Here is an 8,256-nt window from a genome sequence, read left to right as displayed (position 1 = left end):
TGTCTGCTGTGCTCGGAAGCATTTAACCTTTTCTGAAAAAATAGGTAAAACCAGAGTTACCGAGGAAGAAACCATCATTATTTCCACACATGGGCACAGAGTGCAAGATTTAGCTTTTCAGGTCAGAGGGCTAAGATGTGGCAACAGTCAGTCACCGAGTAGCTGTTGCTGAACAGCCACAGCTGTCACTGTTTAGCTTTTATTGCATGAAAGCTTCCGCACTGGCCGGATCCAGTCACCCCTCGAGAGCGGAGTCCCACTAAGTCCGTCGTCGGCAGGAGCCAAGGACATCCCCGTGAGCTTGACAGCGGACGACGAGTCGCCCTGAGCACTACTGCCTGCCTGCCTCCCTCCGGAGACATCCCGTGGTTCAGCTCCCAAAACGAATGACCCGCTCCACACCGCGCAGACTTTCCTTTCCAGAGCGAGCCCGGGCCCCGCAAGCGGCCTGCCCTGCGCAGCAGCGTGCTCAACCGCCGGGAGCGGGCCCTGCGCGCCCCGCCTCGCCTCCCACAGCCCGCGGGTTGGTGGCGACCCTGCGGGCGACCCAGAAGTGCGCTGCCGGCCTCTGACACGGGGGGACGGGGCAGGAGAGTTTATCAACGAGGCCGTTTCACACCCAGCGCGGGGTGCGGGAAAGTTTCGGCCAGGCCGGGTGGTGAGGCCGCCACACCAGCGGCCTCTGCCAGCCGGGCTCAGGCGCTGCCCTGCGCTGCCCGAGACACGAGGGGAAGAAAGGTGAAGGGAAGGGAGCGAGGGAAGGGAGCGGGGCGAGGGAACTGGGCCCCGGCCAGAACCGCCAGGAGGCGGCGAAGGGCGGACCCCTTTCCCTCCCAGCAGGCCCCCGCCTCCCCTTCCCGAGCGCCGCGCCCAAGGACTGAGCTACGCGGCAGACTGAGCATGCGTAGGCCCCCGCTATGGGTGGGGTGGAAGTGGCAGTGTGGGCAAGTCCATTCTTGAGGGGAGGCAGGTGTCTGTCCGAGAGTTGTATGGATTGAAAACTGGAGCGCTTCACCGGATTCCTCCCCTCTTTTTGGTAGCGCCTAGAGCAAGGTGGTGGAGAGCGCGGCGCGCGGGCGGAAGCGGGTTTGTGGCGCTGGGAGCTGCTGCCGATTGTCCCCGGCGTCGCGTGCCGGCCCCAACGGCCGCCGTCGCCCGCCATGAGGCACCTGCCCTACTTCTGCCGCGGGGAGGTGGTGAAGGGCTTCGGCAGAGGCTCCAAGGAGCTGGGCATCCCCACCGGTGAGCGGGGTGCGCGGGGGACCGGAACGGGGCGGCGCCGCGCCGCTTCCCCCGGCGGGGCAAGGGTGACACCTCCCGCGGAAGGCCACCGGCGAGGTGTCCGCCGCGGCAGAGCCGCGCTCGGCCCGGCCTCGGCCACCCCTGCGGGGCCGCTGGTTCGCACGGGGTGCCTGTCCCGGGGTGGCTGGAGTGCACCCGCCGGTGGGGCCGGCGTCGGGCCCGGGGGTCTCTCAGCAGCCCGTGCCGCTCAGGCCGGCTGAGCGGAGGAGACGTGCCGCGCTCCCGCGGAGGCGGGGCCGCCGCCGCCGCGCCGGGAGGGCTCGGGCGCCTGGTTCGCCCGCCGAAGAGACGTGCGAGAGCTCGGTTGGCGGTGACTGAGCTCGTTTGAACTCGGGAGACGCCCGGCTGTCCCGCAGCATTGCGCTGCTGGCATGACTTGCTCTCTCCGTAAACAGGCTTGGCGTGTTCCCTGTGAGCATTTTCCTGACAATTTTTTTCTGCGTTGCTTAGAGTCTTGTACCCTCTTTCGTGGTATTTCCCCCCCATTCTGTTAAGCAGTTTCTTTCAGTCTTGTATTTTTGTTCGTTTAATCTAATGATCGTCATGATGATGTACAGGATGTAGATAAGTGGTCGCACGCATGGTGTTGTGGTGCGGCAGCTTGCAAAATAGCCGTTCACATAAACCTCAGATTAGAACACGAAGGGAGTAGGCATTGGGAATAGCTGGAAGGAAGTTCAAGGGGAATAATGCAGCGGTTAAAAAACAGAGCAGGTGGACTTGGCCTACAAAGAAATATATTTTCCTGTTGCCCATCTCTGTTTCAGTTGTCTAAATACAGATAGATGTGTAACTCAAATTAATTTTGTGTCTGTCTTAAACAGACACTGAACTCAACAGTCATGTTGCACCACTCCTAGGAGACAAGGAAACTTTATAAGACCAATCTTGAGGTGCTGGATTTCTGACAACATCTGTTAATAGTTTCGTATTTTTCTCTTGACTGTGTATAAATAGTGTATTGGTATCAGGCAATAGGGGAGGGAAGTTGTTACTGCTTGAGAGCTTTGATTAAAAATTCAGTAAACATAACTTTTTTCCAAATCAACTTGATGTCCTGCATGAAGAGATCTACTCGTGGGAAGCAGAAGTAGGCGAGTAATTTTGAAAGAAGGTTAGGTTCAGTCAGAAGGGAGTTTATTTTACGGCAGATACATAGTTTTCAAAGAAATTCACAGATGCCTCTGAAAGGCAATTTGTACGAAATTGATAGGTGACTAAATAATACTTCCATTTATTTATACATATTTTATTTAATAAGTAATTATTACTAACAAGTAAATAGTTCTGAGATGCTGTTTTATAGTACAGAAGAAACTTGGAGTTTTTTCTCATCTTTCACTGTATTAAAGCTGTGATAGTTATCCTAAGAGTGAAATGCATTCTGACTGGATATATTATTACATGTTTATTAATTATTACTGCAGAAGATAATGTGTATAACTGTAAAATATAGTATGCATAAGAGATGTGATAACGCTGGTATTACCACAGGGACTGAATTTTATGAAGCTATTTTGTATTTTATACTTTGCTAAATGGCACGTTGCATCATTCTCATCATCCTCATCTGTGTTATGTTTGTAAATAGTATTTAGACAGATTTTGGCTTTTAAGTGTTTGAAGATTCTGTTATGTCCTTGACTTACACAAAGTCACTCATGCTTTACACTTTCTAAAATTTTTGCAGCTAACTTTTCTGAGCAAGTAGTTGAAAGCTTTCCATCTGATATCTCCACTGGTATATACTATGGATGGGCCTGTGTTGGAAATGGAGATGTGCATAAAATGGTATTGAGCATAGGATGGAATCCTTTCTATAAGAATATTAAGAAGTCAGTGGTAAGAATTTTGCTTTGTGTGGGATTTTTATTATAATAAATGAGCCAGATGTTGAATTTGAGTAAGGTAAGCAGAATTTGATCCATAAATGAGATCTAGAAATTCTCTTTGCTCTTGGAAATGTATTTGTATATCATACGTTTGTATTCTGAAAAGACTCTCGGTAGCCAGAGAGTATGCAGCTGTAGGTGAATAAAGTTTATTTTCTTCTTTCTATTCCATGATTACTTAAATACTGCTGAAATAAAAATTTAACAGTATTTCTGAACTGGTGGTTGCTTATGGTGCTGATAGCTAACTGGACATAAGCTTGATAGATGCATTGAATTTACTGGTTATGAGAGCCCTAGCATGAGCTGGAACATGCTAATCTATTCTTCTCTGCAATCTATCTATATTTCAAATAAGAGATGTTGGGGCATCTTAATTTGTAATGATTTTCTATTAATTCTTATGTTAAATGATGGAATCCATACATCAGGTGCTGTGGCCTGATATACATAACAAATACTCAAAGGTACATAATAGTAGGATGGAGGAGTTGAGTTAAAATCCTGAGCTGTGGCAGCAGTGTTTTTCTTGCTGTCAGGTGCTGGTGCTTTTCCTGAGTCTTCCAGAGCTCTGTTTTAATTGTTTAAAACACTTTTATTTGGGCATGAATCCCTGCTTCTAAGGTTCTAAGTGTTTGAAGACTCCATAATGTGCTTATCTTACACAAAAGTATACTTTTTAAAATTTTGGCAGATAACTTTTCTGAGCAAGTAGCCAAAAGCTTTACCTCTGATCTCTCTGCTGATATGTGCTATGGGTAGGCCTATGTTGGAGAAGGAGATGTGCGTAAAATGGTTTTGAGTGTAAGATGGAACCCTGTCTCATCTTTCACTCCTTCTTGAATTTTATCGTTCAGTTCCCATATGAGCTGGTTGTAAAAGCTCTCCTTAAGCCAACTATTTCAGTAAAAATCTTGATAGTTATTTGGATGCATCAACTTAATGATGAAACATTAAGCTTTGTTTGTGATTTGCTGCCTTGGGAGTCTTACCTCTGAGAAATGGTGAAGCATTTCTCCAGAGTAATGGCTTTCTTTTGGTTGTGGGGTTGTTTTTTTTTTTTTTGGCTGTCAGAATACTCTTAAGCGAGTAATTTTTCTTAATTTCCATGCAAGGTATAATTCTCCTTCCTAACATAAGCAAAAGCCCTAGCCTTTTAATCTTACATTATACATGCTAAACTAAATGTCCTTTTTATTGGTATGTGTTGGAGAGAATTTGAATTAGGGATATTAGCTGTACATCCTTACAGTGTGGGAAAGAAACTCAAAGTTCATCATAAATGCCAGCTTATTTATCTTTCTTTAGGAAACGCACATTATCCACACCTTCAAAGAAGACTTTTACGGAGAAATTCTTAGTATAGTCATAATTGGATACATTCGACCGGAAAAAAACTTTGATTCCTTAGGTCAGTATTGCAGGTCTCCCTCAAACTAGTCTCTTATTTGCCTTATTCATGCAAGTACTGTGTCTTCACTGTCTCTCTTTCCATAATGAGATGTTTTGTCTGTTAACTTTTGAAATTTCAGTTAAATGTTTTCATAAGCCAAATGTACAAGTGGGTTTAATTAAAAAAACCAACACCATACCCCCACATCTTCCAATATCACACTAAAAAAATTGTATTGTTGTGTCACTTGCCTGAGGAGTAATTTTAAAATCATGGGCTTGTCATAAAAGCATCAGTCTAGTCTGTTAATTTCATCTTAAAATGCAGCTCTCTTAGAATTGAAACTGTTCATGAAACTGTTGATCTTTTGCTAAAATGTGTTTTGGAACAAGGAGAGGGTAGTGCTTATAACAATGAAAAATGCAACTCTGGCATGTTAAAAAAAAAAAAAGGGCACTTTAAAACCAAAGCTTTTTGCCTTTCAAAGCTCATGGTAATAATTATATTCTGCTTCTGTGATTGTTGTCTGGTGTTCCGTGGTACACCTCATTTTCTCTTGCTGTTGTGTGTTCAGAATTCAAACCAACTTTTAAGTATCCCTACTCTTATCTTTTTCAGAGGCACTCATTTCAGCAATTCAGGAAGACATTGAAGAAGCAAAAAGACAGCTAGATTTACCAGAACATCTTAAACTCAAAGAAGATAACTTCTTTCATCTGCCAGAAGGCAAAATAGTAAACAACCACTGAGCAAACCCATGCTGCTTTCTTTTTCTTTCTTTTTTTTCTTTTCTCCCTTGTCATGGAGTTTTTATATTTGCACTGCTTTTATATGTACTTTGTTATATGTCTGTTTAGGTAACTGAGGTGGGAACCAACCATACAAGATGATTTTGGTTTCCTTGTGTTAATTCATCATTAACCCAGTCATGCAAAAGGAGTAGAAGGCTGTTTTAGGTCCTAACAGATAAATTGGGTATCCTAAAGTTACCAGTTGTTCAGAGATCTGAGCACATGTGGAACATGACCAAAGTTAATCGTGACCTTTTCTGACTGTAAGGTAGGGGTAGTTCACGTAGGTGATGAATGTCTGTTTTTAACATAGAGAATGTTATTTCAATCTCTTTTCCCAGTTTTATGTCATTCTTACATCCAGATTTTATGTAGTAGCTTAGAAAATTTTGCTATTGATTGAGTCAGAAATTTCCTGTGGTACAGGAAGCCAATGATTAGATAACAATAGCAAGATTAATTCTCTATAGTTGTTATTTTTTATATGCTACACAGCTGTTGTGGTTGAAGCTGTTACTTTAATTGAAATTATTTATTTTAAGTTTATTTAAATGGAGGAAATCACTGTTGCTCATTGAGTTACTGGAATCTGAGATACACTTCTTCATAGTTGACTGTACATATGACAACACATGACCTGTGTAGTTTACTTCTGAGGAAGTGTTTCACTGAAATTCAGGAAATGAATGACAGTGTGGAAGTTGATAATCTTTAAAGGTTCAGGTGCAAAAGGTGCAGAAACAGTATAACAAGACTACTGCTCATTGGGCCTTAAGGCAAAAGAGATAATGAAAAGCAACTTTGCCTTTTATGTGCTGCTGGCATTTGTCCTAGGAAAATGGGGAGAACCTTGGGGTTATTCACTACACTGGCAATAAAATGGTTGACATCGATTGACATTATTGTAAGGCACAGAAGAATCTTAACAACTCTGTGCACCAAGTGCAGGTAAGAGCCAAGGTTTTGGCTGACCAAGTAGATCAATACACAAATGAAAGCCTTTGGGGATTCATGGAATAAGATACCAACACTATAGTGGGTATTGGTTATTTATTACAAGTAATTGCAGCTGGTCCTACCCTGAAATGTAGGGATAGGTAAATGGAGGGGGTCTTGTCAGAATTGATAGTAATTTGGAAAATACTTCGTGAAGTATGTAATGTGTGATTGCAAATCTACTCTTTTTTGACTCTTGATAAATTTTTCTATCCCCTACTCAGTGAGTGGAACTAGGTAAGCTGCAGTGACTTTGTTGTGTTCATAATATTTTGATGTCGGCGTGTGATGTGGCTGGAACATTTTCTGAAATTCAGAATGGTTCTGTGGATATGTCTCAACTGTAGTTCTGTGTCTGAATTACCATGTACAATTTGGAACGCACAATTTCTGTAGTGTGATTTTTATGAATTTATTCCTTATCCTATCCTACTCGAATTCTACTTTTCACTCTAGGGTTTGAGTTTTAACAAGGTAGCCATTGGGGTCTTTGTGGCAGGTACTGTCAGGATGTTAGTTCCACTTCATATTGTTTTACCTTTCAGCCAATATCATGGGATATTATTAGGCAAGAGGTCTAGAGCAAATCAAGGACTCATGTTTGCTCTGTAGGACTTCAGGAGAAACTTGATTTCATTTAAACAAATTGTTCTCCAGTGCTGTTGATAGCAGAGATGGATGGAATACGGAATTGGGGTGGAGCAGTTATCAGCAGTTGGATATACTTTCTTTTAAAAGAGAACAAAATAATTTGGTGGGCTTTTACTATATAGCATGTTGGAAACTGTATTTCTAAAAACTCTGTAAAAGAATTGTCTTGCAAGTGTGTCAGTTGGATTTTTTTTTTACATTTTAAAATGGAGGGATAAAGGGAGAAATTTTTTTGCAAAGACTTGAGGCATTCTTGAGATTGTAATATGTCAAAATCTTATATTTTACTTTTTTTAAAAGAATAAACAAAAGCCACACTAGTCAAGTGAATATATTGGCAAGAATATATTTAAAGAATAGATTGTTGTTCATCATGGTACTGTAGCTAAACACTCATAGCCTTCTTTAAAATTGTTTTTTGCCAGTAATTTCATGTGTCTGTTGTGGAAACCATGGTGCCTTAAGCTGGTTGTCTGAATAATACTTTTCTGTATCTGCTAATAAATGCTACTATCGAAAATTCAATTCACTGTTTGGTTATAGAGCCATTGTGCTATCGACAGAGAACAGTGGCAAAGAGAAAACTTGAAAAACTGTTAGTCTGCTCTGAAATCTTAGCTGAGGTGTGATGTATGGATACACTGAACTAATAAACTGTTCTTCCTGTGTTTGTCTTCAAATTAGAGAAAATGTTATTACGTTCATTTGACTGAGTGTACCTGTCCACATTATTTAAGAGAATGTTATATATCAACCGTTTGAGCTCAATACATAATTCCTAGAACAGTATAAACTTTATGAAGGGTTATATTTTTGTATTATGTACAAATAACTGTATTTCAGTTGATGTTGCTGCACTGTACCATTAATAAAGGAACTGTAATTGACAAAGTTATCTGCTTGTTGCAGGTTTCCTTTCCTTTGCCATGCCTAGCAAAGTTAGTTGTCTCAGTCTTACGCAAAGCTTTGTAGGGGTGACTGCCTAAAAAAAGGCAGTTAAAAAAAAAAAAAAAAGAAAATAGTAGTGAGATGTTGTTCAGCCTTCCTAGTGTGTCTGAAAACTGGCCCCATTCCAGGGACTTTTGTGCTTTAGTCAGAACTTAGGGGAGCTACAGCCTTGGAATTCGCAGCCTGAAACCCGTGAGTTGATTTGTCTATACGCTTTCTTTCAGAACGTCTTAAAACTGCTTGTTTCTTTTAGGATTCAGATGGAAGAAGTTGCATTCTTCTC

The 8,256-nt window shown here is 42.2% G+C and overlaps 1 protein-coding gene across 1 annotated transcript; it reads left to right on the top strand.

The window, feature by feature from the left end:
- Nucleotides 1–1,145: 1,145 nt before the first annotated feature.
- Nucleotides 1,146–7,920, top strand: LOC104250456 (riboflavin kinase). Its single transcript, XM_059833638.1, has 4 exons — nt 1,146–1,242; nt 2,993–3,144; nt 4,503–4,605; nt 5,206–7,920. Exons 1-4 carry the CDS (start codon nt 1,161–1,163, stop codon nt 5,334–5,336), a joined length of 468 nt encoding a protein of 155 aa, XP_059689621.1. The 5' UTR covers nt 1,146–1,160; the 3' UTR covers nt 5,337–7,920.
- The last annotated feature ends 336 nt before the right edge of the window (nt 7,921–8,256 follow it).

The sequence above is a fragment of the Gavia stellata genome, chromosome Z (assembly GCF_030936135.1).
Source record: "Gavia stellata isolate bGavSte3 chromosome Z, bGavSte3.hap2, whole genome shotgun sequence".
Lineage (NCBI taxonomy): Eukaryota > Metazoa > Chordata > Aves > Gaviiformes > Gaviidae > Gavia > Gavia stellata.
The sequence above is the reverse complement of the archived record's forward strand: the minus strand, read 5'-3'. Positions and strand labels throughout refer to the sequence as shown.

Excerpts from the sequence above, each read along its gene's own strand:
- LOC104250456 (XM_059833638.1), top strand. The coding sequence starts at position 1,161 with ATGAGGCACCTGCCCTACTTCTGCCGCGGGGAGGTGGTGAAGGGCTTC. Across the intron at positions 1,243-2,992 it reads GGAGCTGGGCATCCCCACCG|CTAACTTTTCTGAGCAAGTA; the intron begins GTGAGCGGGGTG and ends AAATTTTTGCAG. Across the intron at positions 4,606-5,205 it reads AAAAAACTTTGATTCCTTAG|AGGCACTCATTTCAGCAATT; the intron begins GTCAGTATTGCA and ends TATCTTTTTCAG.